Source organism: Alexandromys fortis, unplaced genomic scaffold (genome assembly GCF_014885135.2).
Source record: "Alexandromys fortis isolate MF-2015 unplaced genomic scaffold, M_Fortis_MF-2015_v1.1 scaffold_140, whole genome shotgun sequence".
NCBI classification, from domain to species: Eukaryota; Metazoa; Chordata; class Mammalia; order Rodentia; family Cricetidae; genus Alexandromys; species Alexandromys fortis.
In genome coordinates this window covers 798,547-823,977 of record NW_026068048.1, presented here as the reverse complement: position 1 = coordinate 823,977, position 25,431 = coordinate 798,547, and the positions used below count along the sequence as shown (strand labels likewise).

The following is a 25,431-nucleotide window of genomic DNA, read 5'->3' as shown; positions in this document are numbered from 1 at the left end:
ACAGAGAAACCCTGTCTCAAACCCCCCCCCAAAAAAAAGTAATAATAGTAGTAATAATAATAATAATAATAACGAAAACAAGTTACTTCTGAGCATCTCTGTTTGTGATGTGACATCCACTCAGATGTCAGCAGTCACATGTGTCTGGAAAGTGGTCAGAGCCCAGATGGGGAGACCTGACAATCATATGTGCAGGGTGACATTGGGAGCCTGGAATCCCAGTGTTATCTCAGGAAATGTGGAAAGCAAAAAAAAAAAAAAAAAAAGGTGTAACTCTCAGTCCCGCCCCCACACACCTCCAACCAGGTCTGGAAGGGAAGGTGGCTTTGGCAAGGTAGGCTGACAGTGGCCATAGAAAGCATTGCAGAAGAAGAGGCAGGACAAAGGGGCAGCCAATGACCAAGAGGAAACAGCAAATCTGCAGAGCAGAGTCCAAGAGGGAACGGGAGGGAGGAGAGGATCCCGGGCCCTCATCGGGGGAGGCTGCTGGATGCGCTAAGAAGTTCCTGTGTGACTTGGTCTCTCTGCTCTGCGGTTTTGAAGCCTTTCATGATTTGCAAGGCCCTGTTACTCATTTAGAGAGCATTTTGCAAAGCTCTTGGCTTCTCACAAAGGACAGTCTAGAGTCAGGAAATACCGCTTCTGTTCATACCCCAGAGCTACGGCTGCATTCTGCAGCCCATCTCTATGTTGGTCAGGAAATTCATCTAGTAAGATACGACGAGCATCTTTCAACATAAAACAGAACACCAAGAACCATTGTGTAGCAAAAGTCAGAACTGTATCTTGAAACTTATTAATTTTTTTTGAGTTGAACTGTAAGATGCTTTCTTGCTGCTTGTGTGGTTGAGGGTGTTTGAAAAACTGCTTTTGAAAATTACCTAAAAATGCACAGCAGGTCTAGGGTGTGGCCTGCTTGGCAGACTGCTTGCCTGCAGGCACCAGGCCCTGGGTTTGCTTCCCAGAATTGTATCATGATTAATAAAAGCCCAGAGACAGAAACCGGGGTTCAACCTGAAGGTCAGAAAAGCAAAACAGCCAGTCCCTGGCTCTTACCTCTGCCTCAGTCTGAAATGGTGATCCTGCCTCCAGGAATCTCAGAATGAGACCGAGACTGAGAGTCGTCTCTCACATTTTACAATCCTCTCTGGTTCTGGGATTAAAGGCATGCACCACTACTGCCTGGTTTCTATGGTAACTAGTGTGGCTACTGGGATTAAAGGTGTGTGTCACCACTGCCTGGTCTGTAAGGCTGATCAGTGCGATTGTTTCACTCTCTGAACTTCAAGCAAGCTTTATGTATTATGATACAACTGAAATATGGCTACACGGAATTGCATAAGCTGAGTGTGGTGTTGCATGTGTATAATCCCAGCACTCAGAGTGTTGAGGCAGGAGAATTGGGACTTTAAGGCCGGCCTCAGCTATGCAGTGAGCTTCAGTTCAGTCTGGGCTACATGAGACCTTGTCTTAACCAAACAAGAACAAACAAAAAAAGCACCTGGGCAGTGGTGGCTTTGACCCCAGCACTTAAGAGGCAGAGACAGGTGGCTCTCTATAAACTGGAGGAGAGTCTAGCCTGCATAGTAGGTTCCCGGTTGTCCAGGACTACATAGAAAGACTGTCTCAAGCAAACAAAAGCAAAATTAATTTTTAGTTTAAAAACCCCACTATTATTAGTCGGGAGTGGTAGCACACACCTTTGACCCCAGAACCTTGGGACAAATGCAGGTAGATCTCTGTGAACTCAATGCCAGCATGGTTTATGGAGAGAATTCCAGGACAGCCAAGGCTACATAGAGAAATACTGTCTCGAAAAACCAACAAAACAAAATGAAAACAAACAAACAAAAACACCATTATTTTATCAAGAGGGGGGGGCTTATTTATTTCTTTTGGGGGCTCACAGACATGCAGCCCCACGCCCTGTTTATACAGTACTGAGAATCCATCATTCATCCCAGGCAATTGAACCTTTTGTTTCGTTTTGTGGTGTTTTGTTGTCCTTATGTTTGTTTTTGACACAGGGTCTCACTATGTAGCCCTGGCTGTTCTGGAACTTTCTAAGTTGATCAGGCTGGCCTTGAACTCATGGAAGATCTGCCTGCCTCTGCCTCCCACGCTGGGGTTAAAACAGCACCACCCTGTTCAGTTTAGCCATACCCTTTTAATTGGTTATTGCTGATACTAACACCTGAGTTCTCTCTCTCTCTCTCTCTCTCTCTCTCTCTCTCTCTCTCTCTCTCTCTCTCTCTCTCTCTCTCACACACACACACACACACACACACACACGCACACACACACTCACACACACGGGCGCGCGCGCTCACATACACACATACTGACCTCCCCTGCCCACCCGCAGGCCATGGACAGCCAGAAGCAGTTCTCCAGCCCCGAGATCCAGTTCCTGCTTTCCTGCTCCGAAGCCGATGAGAATGAAATGATCAACTGCGAAGAGTTCGCCAACCGCTTCCAGGAGCCAGCGCGGGAAATCGGCTTCAACGTGGCGGTGCTGCTGACCAACCTGTCGGAGCATGTCCCCCACGACCCGCGCCTGCGCAACTTCCTGGAGCTGGCTGAGAGCATCCTGGAGTACTTCCGGCCTTACCTGGGCCGCATCGAGATCATGGGCTCATCCCGGCGCATAGAGCGCATCTACTTTGAGATCTCAGAGACCAACCGTGCTCAGTGGGAGATGCCGCAGGTCAGTAGACCTGGATCTGTACCTGAGGCCTTGGTGCCATGAGTGTTCATACCCTACATGGAGCTGCATGCACCTTCAGTGCTGGTACTCCGGGCCCTGCTTGGCTCTAACAAGCCCACACCCCTCCCCGCATTGTATTATGTTTGAAGACAAGGTTTTATCGTTCCCAGGCTGGCCTTTAAACTCACGTTGTAACTGAGGATGGCCCCTATCTCCCCAGTGCTGGGATTACAAGTGCGAGCCTCCGTACTTGGCTTTTGGGGTTCTGGGATTCAAATCCAGGACTTCCTGCATGCAAGGGAAACACTACCAACTGTTCTACACTAACCTTAACCCCACACCCCTCCTCAGAGCGACTTTGTGGTTCCTACTGTTATCTTGCATGACCCAGACTTGCTGGCGCACACCTCTTGTGTGGGTATCCCTTGTGCATTGCAGCACTTGCACGGGTGTGTCCTCATGGCCGCAGCAATGCACCAGGACTCACAACTCTCACCGGGAGCTCTGGTCATTCTGATGCAGTTACACCTACACTTGAATCTGCATGCTTACATACACCTTGCTCCCCTGCCCTCTGGGCCCTGGTGGGCCCATGCCCACTCCCCCATACACATTCTGATGGCTCTGGGGTGTCCTGGCATGCTTGCACACCTCCTCTCTGGTCACTGTCCTCTCAAATATGCCCCTCAGAGCAATGTCTGGGGCAGCCTGGGCTTTCAGAGTCCCATCTCAGTGTGCCCCACCCTCAACCCCACGCATCTAACCCACCAATGCTTGAGTGTGTCCCACAAACCCCCGAGAACACATTCACATCTCCCACAGCACACTGCAGCCTGCTGAGTGCACTGGCTCATCTGTGAGTCCCACGCCCTTTTGCTTGCATTCCCCACGTGTCCCTCACTCACCCTCAGCCCTGCCCTGCCCTCCTGTGTGCACTAGCACACAGTCTTCACACTCTTGCATCCACACACACCCTTGGCACGCCCCCCAAGCACCTGCACACTCCTTTGCAAGCTCTCGCCCTCTCCTTCCTCTCTCCTAGCTCACCCGAGGCTCACACATGCATGGCCTCCTTATCCCCCACACCCTTCTTATCTCTCCTCCGCAGAACCCAGCTCTGCACACGCTGCCCCACAGAGTGTCCTGCCCACAAGCTTCAGGCCCTCTTACGCTGACTCCCGCACACTCCCCTTGCATATACTGGAAATGCAGGCCCTTGTGTGATTACATGTCTTCTCTGCTGTCTGGTCCCAGGCTCTTCCTGCATTTGGAGTCACATCCTACCGACATCTTCCCACACGCCGATGCTCTATTCACACCTAAATTCTTCCTTGCTCGCCACAAGGATCTTCACAAGCTTGCATCCCATGATGGACACGACAGCCTTCCCCCCAACCCCAGAATATCTGTACACAGGTGCCTGCAGGGAGCTCCCATTCACCACGCCCTCCCGGTGCTTCTGCTGCTAGCTCCTCCTCCTCCCATGTGCTCCTCCTCTGCTCCCTAGTGCAGACCCTCTCTTCCTGTGATCTCTCTGGACACCCACTCCTCCTGTGCATACCTGCCTGTGCTCCCTGAGAATGCATGCATGTCCACGTGGGCCTTGTGGGAGATTTATCACCAGTGAGCCCTGCACAACTGCGAGATGCCAGCGCTAGTCTAACCACTAGACACCTGTCAATCTTTAACCCTTCACAGCCATTCTTCCATTGGACCCTATTTATGGAGGGGGAAACTGAGGCCCACGGAATTAAGTAAAAACAATCACCCAGCTTTTCAGTGGTTGAATCAGGATTTGAACCCCATGACAGCTGCAAACCTTTTGCTCTCAGCTACCATATTCTGTTTTTCCAGAAAGGCTAGAAGGAGCCTGGCGTGGTGCTGCATGCCACTTGGGGGTGGAGGCAGGAGGACCAGGAGGAGTTCAAGTCATCCTCATCGACCCAAAATGAACAAACAAAACAGCTAGAAGGTATATGCTAGGCATGTACAAGTACATGCGTGTAATCCCAGCACGTGAAAGGCCTAGCAGAGGGATGACATGTACAAAATAAGCATCTGTTAAATATGGAGACTGTCTCAAATCAAAAACAAAAGCTAGATTCCGGGGCTAGCCTGTTGGAGCTCCAACTCTACATCTTATTTATGATCTGTGTCGGCCTGGATGCCTGTCTAGGTCTGTAAATTCCTGGTTCACTGCCTGTCTTTATTAAGGTAACATACTTACAAATGAGTTATACACACACACACACACACACATATATATATACATATATATACATAAACACATACATATACACATACATACACATACATGTATGGAGAGAGAGACTGCAGCAGCCCAGGGCAGCCTAGAACTTGGGGTCCTCCTGCCTCACCTCCCATGTGCTCAGATGACAAGCATGCTGGAGCATGTTCTGTAATTAGCTGTTAATAACTTGTAAGCTGTGTGCAGCTATGTACACCTATAGACCCAGGCACTCTGGAGGCTGAGTGGAGAAGATTGCTTGAGGCTATGAAGTCAGAACCAGCCCAGGCAGCCCAACAAAACCATGACTTCTTGAATATTAAAGACAGTATGAGCCAGGCAGTGGTGGCGCAAACCTTTAATCCTGGCACTTGGGAGGCAGAGGCAGGCAGATATCTGTGAGTATCTGTGAGTTGGAGGCCAGCCTGGTCTATAAGAGCTAGGTCCAAGACAGGCTCCAAAGCTACAAAGAAACCATGTCGAAAGAAAGAAAGAAAGAAAGAGAGAGAGAGAGAGAGAGAGAGAGAGAGAGAGAGAGAGAGAAAGGCCGGGCGATGGTGGCGCACGCCTTTAATCCCAGCACTCGGGAGGCAGAGGCAGGCGGATCTCTGTGAGTTCGAGACCAGCCTGGTCTACAGAACTAGTGCCAGGACAGGCTCCAAAGCCACAGAGAAACCCTGTCTTGAAAAACCATAAAAAAAAAAAAAAAAAAAAAAAAAAAAAAGAAAGAGAGAGAGAGAGAAGAAAAAAAGTATGGGATATGGCAGTGCACCCCTTTAATCCTAGCGTTTGGGAGGCAGAGGTAGGTCAGTCTCTAAGTTTGAGGAGAGCCTGGTCTAGTGAGTTCCAGGCTAACATACAGTAAGACCCTGTCTCCAAAATAACGATGATAATAAATATAATAATAGTAATAATAATAGTAGTTATGCTCGCACACATGGCTGGATCCCCCCCCACACCCCTCCACCCGCGCGCACTCCATGCGTCTGGATGGTCCGGTGTGGAGAGCCATTCATCCCGAGAAATAGGGTACGGCCCGAACGGGGGCCGCCCTCTTGCGCTCACGTTGAACACACATTAGTGTGGAACATGGCACTAAACCATTCCTAAATGACCTGCTTCTGGGTCGGGATTTCATACGCAGCAGAACAGCTTCCTTGCTGCGATCTAGTGAAAGTAAACCCTCGACACAAGGGTTTGAAAGAGGAAAGAATAATAGCAGTTGCGAGTGCTTACTGCTCTTGCAGAGGGCCCGAGTTTGGTTTCCAGCACCCACGTTGGGTGGCTCACAACTCGTGCCGTCTCCCAGAATCCTAGGTCCCCTGCATTCACATTCACTCAGACACACATAATTTTATTGTTTTTAAAGATTATTGCATGTTAGTGTTTCACTTGCACGCAATACATTCACTGCCTGTATGTGCGTTCCTGAAAATTATTGAACTGGAGTTACAGACGGTGGATAAGTCGCGCTGTGGATGCTGAGAACCAAACCTGGGGGTCCTTTGAAAGAGTAGCCAGTGCACTTAACTGCTGAGCCATGTCTACAGCCTTACACATAATTTACACCAAGAGTTAATAAAGGAGATTATGGAGGGTGGTGCTATACAATTTCAGGAGTTCAAGGCCATCCTCAACCTTTTAAGTAGTTGGAGGCTAGCCTGGGCAACGTAAGTCCGGTTCTCAAAGGGCACCTGCTACATTGAACCCCGCCGTCTGCTCTTCCCTGCAGGTGAAGGAATCCAAGCGCCAGTTCATCTTTGACGTGGTGAACGAGGGCGGCGAGTCCGAGAAGATGGAGCTGTTTGTAAGCTTCTGCGAGGACACGATCTTTGAGATGCAGATCGCTGCTCAGATCTCGGAGCCAGAGGGAGAGCCAGAGGAGGATGAGGACGAGGACTTGGAGGAAGCTGAGGAGGGCGCAGCGGGCCCTGACGGGACGGGTGTTGCAGCGGCTGCGGGCGTGTGGGCTTGGCTGGCGGCGGCGGCGGGCCGGACGCTGCGGGGCCTGAGCTACCGTAGCCTTCGGCGGCGCGTGCGGAGGCTGCGGAGGTTGACGGCGCGGGAGGCGGCCACCGCGGTGGCCGCGCTGCTGTGGGCGCTGGTGTCGTGTGCTGGGGGCGCGGGCGCAGGCGCGGCAGCAGGGGCGCTGAGGTTGCTCTGGGGCTCGCTGTTTGGCGGCGGGCTGGTAGACAGCGCCAAGAAGGTGACTGTGACCGAGCTCCTGGCGGGCATGCCGGATCCCACGGGCGACGAGGTGCACGGCCAGCAGCCGAGCGGCCCTGGCAGCGATGCAGAGGGAGAGGGCATGGGAGAGGGCGAAGGCGATGCAGCCGACGGCGCGGGAGATGAAGAGACAGCAGCGGACCAGGCTGGCACGGGAGGGGCCGACCGGGCCGTGGCTGTGGCCGATGGGAGCCCATTCCGGCCAGAAGGCGCTGGTGGTCTAGGGGACATGGGTGACACAACACCTGTGGAGCCTCCCACGCCAGAGGGCTCGCCCATCCTCAAGAGGAAGCTGGGGGTGAGAGAGGCCTGCAAGGTTCCAGGGAGGGACAGCCTGACAGAAACCCTCAGAGAAAGCAGAACTGAAAGAGGAAAGAAAAGGTCAAAATGTTGGGGAGAGAAATACATACTGTGGACTAGAGAGAACCAAAGACCTAGAGATCAAATTAGAGGAATGGGGGAGAGACCGGGACTAAAAAGACACATGGAAACAGTGCCACGGTCGCCAGGGATGACCCTCAGAGAAACACAGGGCTCTGGGCAGTGGTGGTGCACGCCTTTAATCCCAGCACCCAGGTGGCAGAGGCAGGCCGATCTCTGTGAGTTCGAGGTCAGCCTGGTCTACAAGAGCTAGTTCCAGGACAGGCTCCAAAGCTACAGAGAAACCCTGTCGTGAAAAGAGAGAAAGAAAGAAAGAGAGAGAGAGAGAGAGAAAGAAAGAAAAGAAGGAAAGAAAGAAAAACATAGGGCTGTAGGGAGTTAGCCAGTCTATGAGAGAAAGGTTCCCCAACATTCTTACCTCTTGGAGCTACAATTGCTGCCTGTGGTTGTCAAGGTGATGAGAAGCCATGAGGGACAAAAACATCTTTGAGCAAGCATCCTAACACAAGCCTGTGATTCCCACAATGGGGAGGCTGAGGACCTGGAGTTCAATACCAGCTTAGGCTACACAGCAAGAACCCACCACAAACAGACAAAAACCTCTTTGAATTCAGACTGATTCTGCACTGGATTGCAAACCAGGCATTTTATCTCTGTGAGCCTCAACTTCCCCTCTTAACAATAAGACTCTCACTTAATCCCCCTTTCCTTGGTAGAGGGGAGTAAGGATAACACTTTGGTTACCCAGGGAGAAAGAAGTGAGGCCAGAGAGTAACAGACGAGACAGAGACTGGTGAGCACCCCGAAGGCTCAGATCTGTGTCCTATCCCCAGGTGGAGGGAGAAGAAGAGGAGCCCCCTCCAGAACCAGAGCCGGAGCCCGAACCTGAGAAAGCCGAGTGAGTGTCTCAGAGTGGAGGGAGCCAGACTCTTGCCTCAACCCTTCTGAATTGAGGGCCTTCTTATGTCAAGGCCCAAATTGTACTGGTCACTCTCTGCTCTCTGGCCTTTGGCCTCTGGCCTCTGCCCTCTGCATCATTCAGTCCATACCTGAGGACAGAGGAGAGACTTGAAGAAAGGCAACAAGATAGGGTGCTCCTTTTAGCTCTGGATCTCTGTGCTATGCACGTGAGTCCTTCTCTGTGAAGTTATTTTGATCAGGTGTGGTAATCCCATCTAAGGGACATAAGAGTCAAAAGTTGAAGGCCTGCCTGGGTCATCAGAGCATGTTCAAGACCATCCTAGGCAACTTACTGAGAAGTCTCAAAATGACAAGGAAAAACTGATGCATCTCAGAGACGGAGCACTTGCCCAGCATGCTCAGGGCCCAGCTTTAACCCCTACTCCTGCAAAGGAGTAGCTTTGCTTTGTTTAGCCCCGTCCCTACCCGCACCACTCAGCTGTTTTACTGGAGTTTGTGAGGGCAGGGCCTCGCTTGTCTGCGTCCCCAGCACCATCTAGACCTGGCCTGCCTTACACAGGATGGCTCCCAGATGAGTGACTTGGAATGAATGACTTGCCCCAGCATCCGCTGATCCCTTTCTGTGTCCTACAGTACTGAGAACGGAGAGAAGGAAGAAGTCCCCGAGCCTCCTCCAGAACCCCCCAAGAAGACACCCTCTCCGCCCCCTCCAAAAAAGGAGGAAGCTGGAGGTGCAGGCTTGGAAGAATTTTGGGGGGAACTGGAAGTACAGAGGGTGAAATTCTTGGTGAGGACCCAGCAGGGGTACCCTAAAATTTCTCTTCTTGTGAGGACTCCTCTCTCCCAGCTCCAAGCTCATCTCAGAGAGGAACTCACTAAAGAAAGGGCAGAAGTGTCCCCAGGCACAGCTGGGAGGTCTAGCCCCTCAGAGGTCCTGGGCGAGACCCATCTCATGTGTCCCTGAAGGAGGAAGGTGTCTGGGAGATAGCATCCTGTCTCCATCTCAAGCCGGTCCTGACTTGAGTTGGGGACAGGACAGGAGGTTGAATGGAAGGCCGGTCTGTGAGGAGCCGTGAGAATAGGGATAGGAGAAGTGGGGGTGGGGAGAGATGGCGTGATGAAGAAGCCATCTTCCACTTCTGGTAACACAGACCGTGAAGCAGTATGGCGTGGGGGCTGGGGCATGCACTCCTGTTGACCTGGAGTCAAACCCCAGGTACCGGATTGGGGTGTGGCTCAGTGGCAGAGAGTTTGCCTCTTATGAGAGTCCCAAGTTCCATCTCTGGGATCCCTTCTCTCAAACAGTGGGTTTGCAGCTCCTTGGCTGTACGACGTTGAGAAAGACAGCACCTCCCTCCCCCAGCCTCAGTTTCTTCACTTGTAAAGGGCCATCACGGCAATGGCACGCCCACAAAGCCATGGTGCGAGCCAAACAAGGGCCTGGCATTTTCTGCGCTCTCGGCGGAGTCTTGGCACCCAGTGGGCGCTCAAGGGGAGGGAGAGTGTGGGAGCAGCCAGTCAAGGCTGGGTTCTTTGGTTGTGGGTGAGCAGTGAGATGTGGTCAGGGATGAGGCTGCACTGTGACCGCTCTTCCTCTCTTTCTAGAACTACTTGTCTAGGAACTTCTACACGCTGCGGTTCCTGGCCCTCTTCTTGGCATTTGCCATCAACTTCATGTTGCTGTTTTACAAGGTGTCTATGCGGTGGTCCCAGGCCCCGGGGGAGGGTCAGATCCTCGCCTGGCTGGGAGGTGGGAGGCTCAACACACCACAGGGCCCCGCCCCCTTCAGGGAAGGGATGAGGTTCCAGACTGAGACTTCTTAAGGGAGTCTGGACTAGAGAGCTGAGTCTGGACATGCTGTGGGTCTGAGTGGGGGTGGCTGGACCCGTGGGGGGACAGATGCCTGCATGCATTCAACAAGGAACATAGAATTGCTTTCCCAGACAGCTTGGCCACCTGCCAGGCAGTTCCAGGTGTGAGAGTCCCCTCTGCAGCACCCATAGGCCAGCTGAGGAAAGGTGTGTGCGGAGAAGAAAGTGGGCAGCTCACGGAACAGAGGGAGGGCTTGGAACCAGGCCTCCTGAAGCCGGAGCGGGCTTTGTGGTCCTCTTGGGGGAGGGGTTAGATAACAACACACAGGGTGTGGCGGAGACAGGTGATGGTAAGAAAACGCTTAGCTTCTCCATGCCTCCTCCTCCTCAAAATGGGCTCAAAACCACATTTATAGGTGAGAATTGTGGAACTTAAAAGTGGGAGCCAGGGTCAGGTTTGGTGGCGCATGTTTTGATCCCAGCACTTGGGAGGCAGAGGCCGACGAGAGTCCCTAAGTTCTAGACCAGGCGGGTCTACATAGTGAGACTTTATCTCATGAAGTGAGACCCCTATAGGAGGATCAGGAGTTCAAGGTCATTCTTGGCTATACAGAGAGTCTGTGGGTAGTTCTGGGCTATACAAGACCCAGACTCAAACAAAACAAAAAAAAAACTGTAGACCCAGTCTCTGGGTCTAGAAAGTTCTATATAAGCCCGATGTGATGGCACATATCCATCATCTCAGCACTTGGGAGGCTGACACAGATGATCAGTAGTTTGAGCCAGCCTGGGCTATATAGCAAATCCTAGGCAAGCCTATGCTATCAAGGTCCTGCGCCAAAAAACAAAGTGTTGATGGCAGTGATGGTGCACGCCTTTCGTCCCAGCACTCAAAATACAGAGGCAGGTATATCTCTCTGAGTTTGAGGTTAGCCTGGTCTACATAGTGAGTTCCAGGCTAGCCAGGGCTACCCAGTGAGACTCTGTTTAACATAGAATTGAGGAGGGAGAGGAAACAAAATAGTGTCTTATAAGTATTACTACTGATTGTGAGTTTGGCGTGACAGGCCAGGGGCTACCAGGGTCCCCTCTGATTGACCTCTGACCCCACTTCAGGTCTCAGACTCCCCACCAGGGGAGGATGACATAGAAGGCTCCGGAGCTGGGGACACGTCAGGGGCAGGGTCTGGTGGTGGCTCTGGCTGGGGCTCTGGTGCCAGCGAGGACGTGGAAGGTGATGAGGATGAGAACATGGTGTACTACTTCCTGGAGGAGAGCACGGGCTACATGGAACCCGCGCTGCGCTGCTTGAGCCTGCTGCACACGCTGGTGGCCTTCCTCTGCATCATCGGTTACAACTGTCTCAAGGTGAGACCTGACCTGTGACTGTGGTCCTGGGCGGGAGGGCACCTAGGAGAACTGTGGGGCAGGAGACTTTAGGATGGGTAAACACAGCCAACCAGTACAGGACCGAGGTCTTCGGCGAGGCTACTCTGGCAAATGGGAGCGAATGCAGACCATGGCTGGCGGGCTAAGTCCAACTTATCTGCGCTGTGCGTACGTGACTGTGTTCGTTTCCCCATCAAGGGGGCAACTTTATCGTGTGGAATATTATTGTCTGCCTGTTAATCGTTTGAGTTAAGATCTCTGTGAGGCAGGGAGGTGAAGAGGTGACTCAGCGCTTAAGAGCACATACTGCTCTCGCAGAGGTCCCGTGTTCGGTTCCCAGCACCCGTGTAGAGTGGCTCACAGACTGACTCCAGCTTTAGGCAATTTGATGTTTTCTTCTGATTTCCATGATCACCTACATACACATAATAGCATGCACTCACAAGCACATAGACACACACTTAAAATATTTTTTTTAAAATAGAAAGGTCTCTCTGAAGTCAGGCCCATACTGGTGCATGCTTCTAATGCCAGGGAGGCAGGATGAGACCAAGTTCTGGGCCAGCCTGGGCTACATGGGGAGCTTCTGTCTCCAAAATAAGCGGGGTATGGGCATACAAGCCCCCACCCCAAGCCAAGTAGCTGTTAACAACTGATGATTGCTAGGGGGGAAAGAGACCATTTTCTTTTGGAGTATGGTCTAGGGTAGGTTGCCCATGCTCCAGGGGAGGGGCCCACACCCATGTGTATATGGAAAACACCAATTGGACTCATGGGTTATAGTTTAAAAAAATAAAACAAAGAAGACAAGGCCAGGCATGGTGGCACACACCTTTAGTCCCAGCAGCACTCAAGAGGCAGAGCCAGGCAGATAGCTGTAAATTCCAAACCAGCCTAGTCTAAATGGAAGGAAGGAAAGAAGGAAGGGAGGGAGGAAGGGAGGGAGGGAGGGAGGGAGCGAGGGAAGAAGGAAGGAAGGAAGACACATAAATAGATCTGCCTGTCACTGGGGCGTCTCTGGGGTCTCAGATGTGACTGGAGTCTCATGTCAGATATGCCCAAGGTTTGTCATGCCCCCCAAGGCACACCGTGTCTCACGGGTTCTGCACGTCCAGACGTTTGTATAAATCTTGTAATTTTGCTGAATGAGCAGAGCTCTGTGCACGCCGTGCCTGCTGCTCACCCCCTTCCACGCCCTTCCACCTGCCTCTGTCTTATTCACCTTACAGCCTGAGTTAACACCTCTCCGCCAGAGCCGCAGCCTGCAGCAGACAACTGGGGTGCCCCCAGCTTGCCCTTTCCCTTATAATGTCACCCACTTCTGCCTGCACCTCCCCACCCACCGGCTACCTTCTGCCTGCATCTCTCTGCCTACCCCTAACCTGCACTTTCTACCCTGAGAACTTCACTAGGCTCCAGGCAGGTCGCATGGCTTCTGCATAGCTCATGCCAACCGTCACCTCTGCCTCCCTCCGTGCCTAGGTTCCCCTAGTGATCTTTAAGCGGGAGAAGGAGCTGGCCCGGAAGCTGGAGTTTGACGGCCTCTACATTACTGAGCAGCCTGAGGACGATGACGTGAAGGGACAGTGGGACCGCCTGGTGCTCAACACACCGTAAGTCCCAGCCCCTCCTTAGGGTGGCAGAGGGAACAGGGCTAGATTTCCACTCCAGTTCAGGCCTGGATTTCTGAAGAGCAAGGCTCCAGCCCCATGGCCTGACTTGTTCTCCCTAGGCTCATTATTCTCTCCATCCGATGGACACTTGAAGTTCCTGTGGGTGTGGGGTTGGGGTAATGACTCGATGAGCAAATCCTTGCTGCTCACCATAAGGACCTGAGTTCAGATCCTCAAGCAGTGACATAAAAATCTGGGTGTGACTGTCTGGTGCAGGGAATCCCAGGGCTAGGAGACAAAGGTGGAAGGATCGATGGAGCTCACTGGCCAACTGGCCTAGCCAATTGGTGACCTTGGGGTTCAGTGAGAGAACCTGTCTCAAAAAGTAATGTGGAGAGGGCTGGAGAGATGGCTCAGCAGTTAAGAGCACTGGCTGCTCTTCCAGAGGTCCTGAGTTCAATTCCCACCTCCTACATGGTGGCTCACAACCATCTGTAACTGCATTTGCAAAAGATCTGACCCTCACTTCTGGCCTCCAAACCACATGCAGGCAAAACACCCATACAAATAAAATAATAATAATAATAATAATGTTAAATAGATCCTAGAGTCAGGTGTAATTGCTCACACAGGTACCTCAGCACTCAGGAGCTCGAGGCAGGAGAATAATTCAAGCCCAGGAATTTAAAAACAGCCCTGTCTCAGGTTGTTGTCCCCAGGCCTGGCCAGTGGCTCCTGACCCTTCCCACGGGTCTTAGTGTTCTATTGCTGTGAATAGACACCATGACCAAGGCAACTCTTATCAAAGAAAGCACTTAACTGAAGGCTGGCTTCTAGTTAGTTTCAGAGACTTCGTCTATTATCATGGTGGAAGCATGGTGGCATTCAGGCAGGCACGGTGCTGGAGAAGTTGCTGAGAGCTACATCCTGATCTCTATACAGCAGAGAGGGGTTGGGGGACTGAGACAGACCTGGTGCAGGATTTGGAAACCTCAAAGTGGCAACAAGACCACACCTAATCCTTTCCCACCAGCTCATCAGCTGGGGACTACATATGCAAATATACAAGGCTCTGGGGATCAATCTCATTCAATCCGCCACACCACCCTAACCTCCCCATGCTCTCTCTTGACAGGTCTTTCCCCAGCAACTACTGGGACAAGTTTGTCAAGCGGAAGGTGAGGGGACAGTGTGGGAAAGGGAGGGCTCCTGGGCTGAGTCCCTTGCTGCCAGCAGGCCACTCCCAGCTTTGCCAAGAACTTGTTTTGTATGGGACTCTGGGCAAGGGGCAGTGCCACTATAGAGAACCTGGTTGGGTGATCATGTTCCTCCTCTAAAGAGAAGCTGCATGTAGAGGGCACAGGGCGAGGATTCAGTCTATAGGTATCTGAGAGAGGAGATGAGCAACAATGTGGTGAGCACAGTTAAGAATCGTGCCTTTGGGGGCCCTAGGATGTAGCGCATTCGGTAGAGTGCTTGTCAAGCATGCACAAAGCCCTGGGTTCCATCTCAACACAGTATAAAATAAGGTGGTGCATGTCTGTGCTCAGGTAGTGGAGGCAGGAGGATCATAAATTCAAAGTTGTCTTCATCTATACAGTGAGTTCATGACTAAATTGTGCTATATGAGACACTGTCTCCAAACAAACCCCAAACCAGCAACTACATAGATAGATGGATAGATGATGGATGGATGGATGGATAATGGATGGATGAATGATGATGGATGGATGGATGATGGATGGATGGTGGATGGATGATGGATGGATGAATGATAGATGGATGGATGATGGATGATGGATGGATGGATGATGGATGGATGATGGTGGATGGTAGAGGGATGGTGGATGGATTATGGATAGATGGATGGATGATGGATGGATGGATCAATGGTGGGCAGATGGATAGATAATGAATGGATGGATGGTGGATTGATGGATGGATGGAGGGATGGATGGATGGATGGATGATGAATGGATAAATGAAGGATGGATGGGCTGGAGAGATGGCTTAGTTAAAAACTCTTGCTACTCTTCTAGGGAACCCAGTTTCAGTTTCCAGACCCACATCTGCAGCTTATGACATCATGTAATTCCAGATCCAGGGCATCTGAGACCCTCTTCAGGATGTGATGGGCACCCACACATCTGTGACATACACTCACACAGACAAACACACATACAGCTAAATAAACAGTAAATCTTGAAAGAAGTAAACCCAAATAGAACTTGGCAATAAGTATTTAAAAAATAATAGAGGCTTTAGTAATGGCTTTCGTGGCTATGAGCACTGGCTGCACTTACAGTGAACCTGGGTTCAGTTCTCAGCACCCACATGGTGGTTCACAACTGCCTGTAACTCCAGTTCTCCTGTTTGAAATGCCCTCCTTAAGAGCTCTGGGCACTGCACACACATGGCAACACACATAAGACTTAAAAACTTAACTACATAGCCCAGTGACACCACGCCTTTTATCTCAGCATCGGGAGGCAGAGGCCGGTGGATCTCTGTGGGTTTGAGCTCAATCTGGTTCACAGAGTGAGTTCCAGGCCGTCCAGAGCTGCATGGTGAGACCCTGTCTCAAAACAATAACAAAAAATATTAAAAACTAACTCAGCGAGGATACGCAGGAGTGTGTTGGCCAGGGAAGGTTGCTGATTTGTTGGAGAGGGCTGGAGTGAGCCCAGTAGGAACTTGTCGAGTGCCTGGGGTAGGAACGTGGGAATGGCAAGGACGCTGGTGTGGCTGGGGTGGTGAGCGAAGTGGACATCCCACCAGTCCCAGTTATCAGCCTCCCTCCCCAACAATAAAGTTTGGCTACTGTCACTGCCGGATGTTTCCTCCCACAGAAACCAGGTCCTTCTTCCAAGAAAAATGCTCCCCCTATTTCTCATGCAAAGTTGAGCGTCCCTGAAACCCCTATGCAGGCAATGTCCCCTTTTCCAGCTCCAACCTGTCTTCATGGCCTGAGGCTTTCTTCTGCAGGTTCTGGACAAACACGGGGACATCTTTGGGCGGGAACGGATTGCGGAGTTGCTGGGCATGGACCTGGCCTCTCTGGAGATCACAGCCCACAGTGAGCGCAAACCTGACCCTCCACCGGGGCTACTGACATGGTGAGAGAGACACATCAGCCGGGGGCGGGTCAGGGGGCACACGGGGCTAGTGTCTGATGCCCAGCCATCTGGCTGTGTCCCTCTCCCTGTTCCCTCAGGATCATGTCCATCGATGTCAAGTACCAGATCTGGAAGTTCGGAGTCATCTTCACAGACAATGTGAGCGGGGGCTATGGAGAGGGAATATGGCAGGAGAGCAATGTCTCTGGATGAGGGAACAGTCTGCGCAAAGCCCCTAGGATAGCAACGTTGTTTGAAGGGCTTTGGGAGGGTTCCAGGTCTCTCCGACCCCAGAAAGATTCTAGGGTGCCTTGCTCCTACAGTGCCTTCTCACCCTGAGGTTCCCTGTCCCCGAAGCATCCGCTGCCGTGGGTCCTTCTTAGCTCATCTCCCACTGGCTCCCTCCTCCCTAGGCTCTGAAGCAGATGCTCCCCTAGACAGTCCCCTAGGCTTCTGTCCTTGCTCTGGGGCATCCTTCCATGTTTCCTGACCTCGTCCCTTTCATACTCAGTCTTTCCTGTATCTGGGCTGGTACATGGTTATGTCCCTCCTGGGACACTACAATAACTTCTTCTTCGCTGCCCACCTCCTGGACATCGCCATGGGGGTCAAGACGCTGCGCACCATCCTCTCGTCTGTCACCCACAACGGAAAGCAGGTGTGAAGAGGACCTGGCAGGAACCTGCGAGGAAATCTGGGAGTGGCAGGGGGCGGGGCGGGCGGTGGTGATCAAGAACTCCTGGGGAAGACCACATGATAACGGCCCCTGCGTGCTTGCTTGCGTGCCTGCGTGGGAGGGCGAGGTGAGGGTGGAGCAGTCTTTGAGGGGGGAGGCAAAGGTGCATTTTTGAGGGGCAGCGCAAAGGGAATGGCCACCTGGAAGGGTTTTGAGCCAGGAGGTTAGGGCATTCTTTGGTTTATTTTTGTGTTTTATTTGGAGGTTATTTGAGACGGGTTTCCCCGTGTAGCCCTGACTGTCCGGAACTCGCTTTGTAGACCAGGCTGTCCTCAAACTCAGAGATCGGCCTGCCTCTGCCTCCGAGTACTGAGATTAAAGGAGTGTGCCACCACACCAGACCTGGGATAGGGCCGTTCTAGGGGAGGGGAGAGCCAAGGAGCTGGAGTGCAGAAGAGGTTCCAGTATCCAAGGAGCCTGAGAGTTGAGGTTGCTGTTTAGAGGAGCGAAACGTTGACCCGCGCCTGCCTGTCCCCAGCTGGTGATGACCGTAGGGCTCCTGGCCGTGGTGGTCTATCTGTACACTGTGGTGGCCTTCAACTTCTTCCGCAAATTCTACAACAAGAGCGAAGACGAGGACGAGCCCGATATGAAGTGCGATGACATGATGACGGTGAGCCCTTCCCGCGCTGGTCTAAGTTACTGAGTGGCTTAGCTAGGGCTACTGTCGCTGTGATGGAACCCCGTGACCCCAGCGCTACTGTCGCTGTGATGGAACCCCGTGACCCTAAACATCTTGAGGAGGAAAGGGTTTCATTCACAGTAGTTCCATGTAACAGTTCATCATCAACAGCAGTCAGGACAGGAACTCAAGCAGGGCAGGAACCTGCAGGCAGGAGCTGATGCAGAGGCCATGGAAGGATGCTGCTTGCTCCCTGCAGCTTGCTCAGCCTGCTTGCTTGCTTATAGGACCCAGGACCACCAGCCCAGAGGTGGCACCACCCACAATGGGCTGGGCCCTCCTTCATCAATCATTCATTAAGAAAATGCCCGGGGGGGGGGGGGCTGGAGAGATGGCTCAGTGGTTTAGAGCACTGGCTGCTCTTCCAGAGGTCCTGAGTTCAATTCCCAGCAACCACATGGTGTGCAGGCATACATGAAGGCAGAATGTTGCATACATAATAGATAGACAGATCGATAGATAGATCTTTTAAAAAAAATAAAGAAAAGAAAATGCCCTGCATGGTGGTCGTATGGAGGCATCTTCTCAAATGAGGTTCCCTCTTTCAGATATCTGTAGCTTGTGACATGCTGACATAAAACTAGCCCGAATGCTCAGCTTCCACGGCCTGTCTCAAAGGGGCTTAAATAGCAGCATCTCTGTCACGGGGGTGTGAGGAGGGCTTGCCAGCTGGTGCAGCTAAGACTCTTTGAACAGGACCAGCCGCAACATATCAGCTGTTAAAACTGTAACTGTCGCCTTGAAAGTCTTAGACTAGGGATCAGAGGTATAAATCAGTAGAAGAACTCAAGGCCCTTGGTTTAGCAAAAATGTGCTCATGCAATTCCAGTATTCAGGAGACTGGGGCAGGGGGATCATGAGTTCAAAGCCAAGCTGAGCTACATCAATTAGGAGACTACTCCAAAGGTTTGTTTTGGGTTTTTGAGATAGTGTTTCTCTGTGTAGCTTTGATTGTCCAAGAACTTGCTCTGTAGACCAGACTGACCTCAAACTCACAGAGATCCTCCTGCCTCTGCCTCCCAAGTGTGGGGATTAAAGGCATGAACCACCACTGCCCAGCTAAAGATTTTTTTCTCCCATTGTTCAATCGTAAGCGCATATTTCTCTTTTTCTTTTCCTTTTCTTTTCTTTCTTTCTTTCTTTCTTTCTTTTTTTTTTTTTTTTTTTTTTTTTTTTTACAGGGTTTCTCTGTGGCTTTGGAGCCTGTCCTGGAACTAGCTCTTGTAGACCAGGCTGGCCTCGAACTCAGAGATCCGCTTGCCTCTGCTGGGATTAAAGGCGTGCGCCACCACCGCCAGGCTATTTCTCTTTTCTAACAATGGCGATGATAACTCACACTGACTGTGATGTGCTAGAGGCGGGGCCACAATCAAGGGAATCATTTCAGGGCTTTGTGCCAGAAGATGACTTGTGATCTGGCTTCATGAGCTCCTGCTCGTGGGCTGCAGTCCAGCCCCACAGCCTGCTCCCCATCACCGTCACTGGCCTGAGCTCTTAGTCAACACAACCGGGACCTCTCACCTCCTGGGAACACAGAAAAAGCGAGTGTGAAGTCTGTCCCATGTGCCAGATGACCCAGCCCCTCCCCCGCCTCTGCTTAGAAACTCCTGGTGACCCACACATCCAGTGGAGAAGGCTGAACCACGTCACCATGGCTTACAAAAGCAGGGAAGAGCTGGCGCTACCTGAGTCTAACCACAGTCCTTTCCGCTTTCGATTTTTGGCTTTCTGGTTCTTTTTCAGTTCCTCTAGGACCATGCGTTTCCTCCCATTTCTGGTCCACTGCATTGACCTCTCTCTGCCCTGCACCAGGCAGCGTCCATACCCCTCAAGAATCAGGAGGGATTTAATTAAATGCTGCCTCCTACAGAAGTCCTCTTTCTGACCATTACTTGAACCAGGGCCTAGAGAACCCGCATGACCGCCCATGCCTCATCTCCCTCCTGATTCTTGTTCATAGTGACGCCTTTCCTAGCCTCACCAACCGTATTTCAGTTCCTCATGGAAGCAAAAGAATGAAAAACCAAAAGCAAAACAAAACAAAGTTTTTTCTTTTTTTTTCTTTCTTTTTCCATGCATACATGGTGTTTTGCCTAAAGTATGTCTGAGTTATGGATGGCTGTGACCCACCATGTGGTATCTGGGTCCTTCGGAAGAGCAGCCAGTGCACTTAACCACTGAGCCAACTCTCCAGCCTCCTACCTCCCAAAAGAAATTGTAAAAAGTTTAGTGTAGCCAGGCAATGGTGGGGCACACCTGTAATCCCAGCACTCGATAGGCAAAGACAGGAGGATCTCTGTGAGTTTGAGGCTAGCCTGATCTACAGAGTGAGTTCCAGGACAGCCAGGGCTACATAGTGAAATAAAACCCTGTCTCAGAGAAAAAAAAAAAAAACCAACAACCAAACAAACAAACAGAAAACAAAACAAAAACTTTGGTGTCTTTGTGTGAATAGTGTGTGACACCCAGCCCCCAAAATTTATCTTTTCCTCCCCAGTGTTGACAACCACATTGTTTTTGACTGCCCAGCACACTCTTTCCCATCACCCAATCCATTCTCATAACACTTCCTTCAGCTTCCAGCAAAGCCTTGTCCTCCTGCATGAAGTCACTCTGTTTGCCGTCCTGAGGCAATCTGAGCCATTCTGATCCTCACCCAGCTTGTGAGGGCTCCTGCGCCTTCTCCAGTTCACAGTGACCACAGTGGTCCTCCCCAACGCAGCCTGACTGCTTTGTTCCTGTCACCTGCCCTGTTTCCTATCCTCAGTGTAGCAAAGGCTGACTTTGACCTTCTGATCCTCCTGCCGCCACCTGAGATAACAGGCCTGTGCCACCACCTGTTTCATGTGGTGCTGGGAATCAAACCCCGGGCTTCGTGCAAACACGAGATGTACCAACCGGGGTACATCCCCGGCTCTGACCACTTGAGTTAGTCACACTCTGCCCAGTGTGACTGAATACCTAAGAAAGGGAAGATGTCCGCCCCTAATTTGAGAATACAGTCAGCTCATCTTGGAGTCCAGGGCGTGAGGTGACCGGTCACTCTGGGACCTCAGTGAAGAAGCAGAGGAAGGGGCTGCTTTCTCCTTTTGATTCTCTCTGGGACCTCACCTCACACTGGGTCCACATTCAGGCTAGATCCTTCCCAGCTCAGTTAACCCAATCTAGAAACTTCCTCGTGGATGTGCCCAGAAGTCCCCTCCTAGGTGAACCATGAAGGCACACCGGCAGCCTTCAGTGACAGTCCCGACATTTCCCCAGCTGCAAGAGGCAGGGCCAGGGCTGTGTCTGTCACTGTGTGTCTCCAGGTCTGCCTCGTCCAGGCCTCTGGTAGGTGATGGTGGCTGCCTTCTGAGTGAACCCCTCCCTCTGCAGTGCTACCTGTTCCACATGTATGTGGGTGTCCGGGCTGGCGGAGGCATCGGGGACGAGATTGAGGACCCAGCGGGTGATGAGTATGAACTCTACCGGGTTGTCTTCGACATCACCTTTTTCTTCTTCGTCATTATTATCCTGCTAGCCATCATTCAGGGTCAGTGCTGGCTGGGTGTGTGGGTGTGAGGAGTGCCTAGCCGCTGGGGGCTGGCTACCTCCCTGGCTTAGCCTCTTCCTACCCTAAGCCCTCACGCTGGTGGTCTCTCTGAGCCTCATCTCAGAGTTTCTCCATCTGAAAAAATGGAGGTGTTAAAACCGGGCACAGTGTCACGTGACTGTAATCTTAGCTCTCGGGAAGCGGAGGCAGGAGAACTGCATAAGCTTGAGGCTAACCTGGTCTACATAGTAAGATGCAGGAGGGCTGCATAAGCTTGGGGCCAACCTGGTCTACACTCCAGACCAGTCAAGGCTACAGTGTTTAAGATGCCATGAAGATTAAGCCATGCATTCCTTTGAAGTGTCTGCCCATAAGAAGTACTCAGTAACTGCCTGGTTCTATTCTGTTTGGGAAGTGTGGTAAGATTAGGGAACCCATGGAAGAAAGGCAAGGCCCAGAGGTGCTGGGTGTACAGGGTCCTGACTTGTGTCCTGCCTGATCTGTGTCCTGCCACCCCAGGTCTGATTATTGATGCTTTCGGGGAGCTCCGAGACCAGCAAGAGCAAGTGAAGGAGGACATGGAGGTGCATCAGGGCAAGGATGACTCTGAGGGGTTGTGGGGTACCAGGGATGTCATATGGACCTTGACTCTGACATCCTTCATTGTCCTCAGACCAAGTGCTTCATCTGCGGGATAGGCAGTGACTACTTTGATACGACCCCACATGGATTTGAGACCCACACTCTGGAGGAGCACAACCTGGCCAATTACATGTAAGGATGGGAAGTGGTGGGTGATCAAGAGGGCAGGAGGGAGGCTGTCGACAGCCAGGGCAGGGCTACTGGGCCTGGGCCAGTTATGGAAAGGAGTGTGGGTATCCATGGTGTTTAGCCAATCAGAAGGCAAGCATCACTGTGGGTCAGTGATAAAGCAAAATCCTCAAGTGAGGGGCTGGGGTGTGGCTCAGTGGTAGAGCCCCTGCCTAGAATCCCCCAGTGAGGGGCTGGGGTGTGGCTCAGTGGTAGAGCCCATGCCTAGAATCCCCCAGTGAGGGGCTGGGGTGTGGCTCAGTGGTAGAGCCCCTGCCTAGAATCCGCCAGTGAGGGGCTGGGGTGTGGCTCAGTGGTAGAACCCCTGCCTAGCATGCACTGGGTTCTGAGTTTCATTCTCAGAACCAGAAAACAAAACTAAATGCATTGCAAGTACGGTTCTTCCCTTTCCCCTGTGGTCCTCTGTCCCTCAGGTTTTTCCTGATGTATTTGATAAATAAGGATGAGACGGAGCACACCGGTCAGGTAAGGAGTGCTAATGAGGGGTGAGTGGGGACATGGCTGACAGAAAGCCATTCCAGCTGGCTGTACTCGAGTTCCACCCTGAGTGTACTCAATAAGTCTTCGAGACAACAGTCAGCAGGCAGCAGACTCTTCAGAGACATGACCAAAGGACTCTTGTTCCCTCAACCCTAGGAGTCGTATGTCTGGAAGATGTACCAGGAAAGGTGCTGGGATTTCTTCCCTGCTGGAGACTGTTTCCGCAAGCAGTATGAGGACCAGCTCAGCTGAGGTCTGCAGCTGGCCCTCCGCCACCTCAAGTGCCTTATTCCCACTGCAAGCTCCTGGCCAGACTGCTGGCACAGGTGATGCTGAACTAGACAAATAAAGCCTATGCTACACCCCAGCAATCATTGTGTTGGATCATTTAATTTGAGGGCATCCAAAAATCCCCCCCCCTCAAGAAAAGCCAGATGACAACAGTCTGCAGTCATGTTTATTATGAGATAAGGACATGCTGTGACCACTAGTGTGTCTGTTAGAATCTGCAGAGGTCCGTTAGTCATGGCATGCCCTCTCAGATGGTCATTCCTGGATGTAGAGGTTGCTAGGGGCGGTGGGGTCATCCGAGGGCCGAGTCTCCACCACAACAGGCCTGAAGAAGAGAGAGGTCAAGTCATTCTCTAATTCATTCCCAAAGTAGTTACCAGAAACTGCCATTCCTATGCTGGGCTGTGACAGTGACTAGGCATGGTGGGACATGCCTATGGTCCCCCAAACCAGGAGGCTGAGGCGGAAAGATCTGGAGTTCAAGGTCGCCCTCAGCTACGTGAGGAGTCTGAAGAGGGCTGGTGAGATGGCTCAGGAAGCGAAGGTGCCTGCCACCAAACTTAATGGCCTGAGTTCAGTCCCTGGAACCCACATGGTTGAAGGAGAGAATGGCCTCCCAAGGATGCCCTCCCCCCAGCGTAACAAGAGAGAAGAGAGAATCAGAGAACAGCTGGGGCTACAAGGCGGGACACTCTGACAGCAACAACAGGAAAGGAGCCCCGGGAGGTCACACTCCCAACACGAATGGTAAACAAAGGGGCTCAGAGAAGCATGGATGTCGGCCAAGGCTGCCAAGAATGGTGGAGCCGGAGCCTTGGGAGGGAACTTAGTAATAGAGTATGGGAGGCTGTTCTAGGCCAAGGAAGAACCAGCCGTTCCACACCAGCAGCCCCTCCTATGCCTCTGTCCTTCTCCCCACCGCCATACCTGGGGGAGCCGAGCAGACGGAAGGTGAGGGTGGGTTCTCTCAGCTCCTGCAGCAGCTGTGGAGAGAGCGTGGATGTGTCTGCAGGATGTCCCCTCTCTACACACATGGCTTCCTACGGAGAAGTCTAACTCCACAGCCACTTGCTAAGTTGTGTGACTTTGAGCAAATGGCTTCGCTGCCCTGCATCCAAAACCACTAACTTGAGTGCCCTGTCTGATAGGCAGCTGTACAGAGTCAATCAAAGGGCCTGGGAAGCCAGCAAGGTACCTTTAGCCTTCTGACTTCCCACTTCCAGTGGGAGTGTCTGCTCTGGGACCCAGGGCTTCTCCAAGCCCATTTAAAGGATGAGAAGACTGAGGAGAGGGCAAGGCAGTGGTGTGAACCGAAAGGGAGGGCCTACCTGTTCCGAGCCTGGAGCCCACACCTGAACTCCATGCTTCCAGAAGGCCTGGAGCCGGTCTCCCACCATAGCTGGAGAGAAATCAGTTGCCTGTGACCCTTCAGGTCACAGAACTCTCACCCCTGACCCCGAGGCCCTCTCCTCCCAGCACATACCCACAGCCTCCACAGCTTCCGTCATGGGAATCTCAGGGGTGCGAAGCCCGGGAGCTGGGGCCCCCTCTGGGGTCACTAGCTTCAGAGAGCCTGGGAGGAAGTGGTGGGAGGGATTTGAACACAGTCCTGGGCTGAGGACCAGGAAGGGGAGGGAGAAAGCACTCACCGTCCATCAACACCATCACCATGTCTTCATTAACTTGGGTCACCTGCACTGGTCCCTTGTGCTCTGTGTGAGAGGCAGGGGCTTCAACTAGCGCCCCTCAGGTCCCTGCCTGCCACACAGGCCCACCCTGTTATCCCTCTGACCCCGGTCCATCTCTTTCTTTGTATTGGCTCAGGCTTAGCCCAGTCACTCTGACCCTCCCCTCCACAAGGAATAAACTGCCTCTCCCCTAGCTGCCTTAACCTGTTGTCCCATCCTTCGACCCAGCCACTTCCCACAGTCCAGTCCTCTCCCGCAACCATGCCTCTTTTCTGAAGCCCCGCCCTCTCCCCTCAGCCCCACCCCTTTGCTGCAGCTTGAACTCCGTCCAAACTCACCTCTTTCATCCCTACAGCCACGCCTTCTCCAGTAGCCCCTCCCTCCCTGAAACCCCTCCTCTCTCAGATCCGCCTTCTTTTGTAGCCCCTCCCTCCCTTACAGTTCCCGCCCCCTCTGCAGCCCCGTGTCTCTGTGGCACAACTCACTCACCCGTGCTGGAGTCGTCCAGCCAGCAGGACAGGGCACCAAAGCGCACGGTGTGGAAAAGCACCGACCTCGCCGCTTGCCCGGGGCTCACGCCGATGCACACGGCCGGCAGCTCGGAGCCCGGCGCTGTCAGCAACGCGAACACTGGCAGCGGCGTGGGCAGTGGGAACAGCACCTGCTGCAGGCCGCAAGGGGAAGGGCTGCTCAGGGAGACTCTCAGGGAAAACAAAATGTGCTGCTCTCTCTCTCTCTCTCTCTCTCTCTCTCTCTCTCTCTCTCTCTCTCTCTCTCT

At 52.4% G+C, this 25,431-nt stretch overlaps 2 protein-coding genes across 4 annotated transcripts in view; one reads left to right on the top strand and one right to left on the bottom strand.

The window, feature by feature from the left end:
• The window catches only part of Ryr1 (ryanodine receptor 1), a 122,285-nt gene extending 99,254 nt beyond the window's left edge, over positions 1 to 23,031 (top strand). For both annotated transcript variants that reach the window (XM_050119297.1, XM_050119298.1), the window contains 17 exons: positions 2,366 to 2,707; positions 6,688 to 7,479; positions 8,396 to 8,460; positions 9,117 to 9,270; positions 10,089 to 10,175; positions 11,412 to 11,663; positions 13,167 to 13,297; positions 14,433 to 14,475; positions 16,283 to 16,413; positions 16,512 to 16,572; positions 16,925 to 17,071; positions 17,628 to 17,762; positions 21,207 to 21,363; positions 21,883 to 21,947; positions 22,037 to 22,137; positions 22,608 to 22,659; positions 22,831 to 23,031. In XM_050119297.1, coding sequence (XP_049975254.1) covers positions 2,366 to 2,707; positions 6,688 to 7,479; positions 8,396 to 8,460; positions 9,117 to 9,270; positions 10,089 to 10,175; positions 11,412 to 11,663; positions 13,167 to 13,297; positions 14,433 to 14,475; positions 16,283 to 16,413; positions 16,512 to 16,572; positions 16,925 to 17,071; positions 17,628 to 17,762; positions 21,207 to 21,363; positions 21,883 to 21,947; positions 22,037 to 22,137; positions 22,608 to 22,659; positions 22,831 to 22,926 — 2,811 coding nt within the window. In that variant the 3' untranslated portion in view covers positions 22,927 to 23,031. The remainder of the gene's footprint in view (positions 1 to 2,365; positions 2,708 to 6,687; positions 7,480 to 8,395; positions 8,461 to 9,116; positions 9,271 to 10,088; positions 10,176 to 11,411; positions 11,664 to 13,166; positions 13,298 to 14,432; positions 14,476 to 16,282; positions 16,414 to 16,511; positions 16,573 to 16,924; positions 17,072 to 17,627; positions 17,763 to 21,206; positions 21,364 to 21,882; positions 21,948 to 22,036; positions 22,138 to 22,607; positions 22,660 to 22,830) is intronic.
• An 89-nt stretch (positions 23,032 to 23,120) lies between these two features.
• The window catches only part of Map4k1 (mitogen-activated protein kinase kinase kinase kinase 1), a 23,405-nt gene continuing 21,094 nt past the window's right edge, over positions 23,121 to 25,431 (bottom strand). Inside the window, exons 27-32 of one of the 2 annotated variants that reach the window (XM_050118941.1) lie at positions 25,143 to 25,314; positions 24,615 to 24,677; positions 24,449 to 24,538; positions 24,294 to 24,364; positions 23,893 to 23,948; positions 23,121 to 23,290 (exon numbers count right to left, since the gene is read on the bottom strand). In XM_050118941.1, the coding sequence (XP_049974898.1) occupies positions 23,221 to 23,290; positions 23,893 to 23,948; positions 24,294 to 24,364; positions 24,449 to 24,538; positions 24,615 to 24,677; positions 25,143 to 25,314 (522 nt within the window). In that variant the 3' untranslated portion in view covers positions 23,121 to 23,220. Of the gene's footprint in view, positions 23,291 to 23,892; positions 23,949 to 24,293; positions 24,365 to 24,448; positions 24,539 to 24,614; positions 24,678 to 25,142; positions 25,318 to 25,431 lie in introns of both variants that reach the window. The other variant, XM_050118940.1, reaches the window with a different exon arrangement.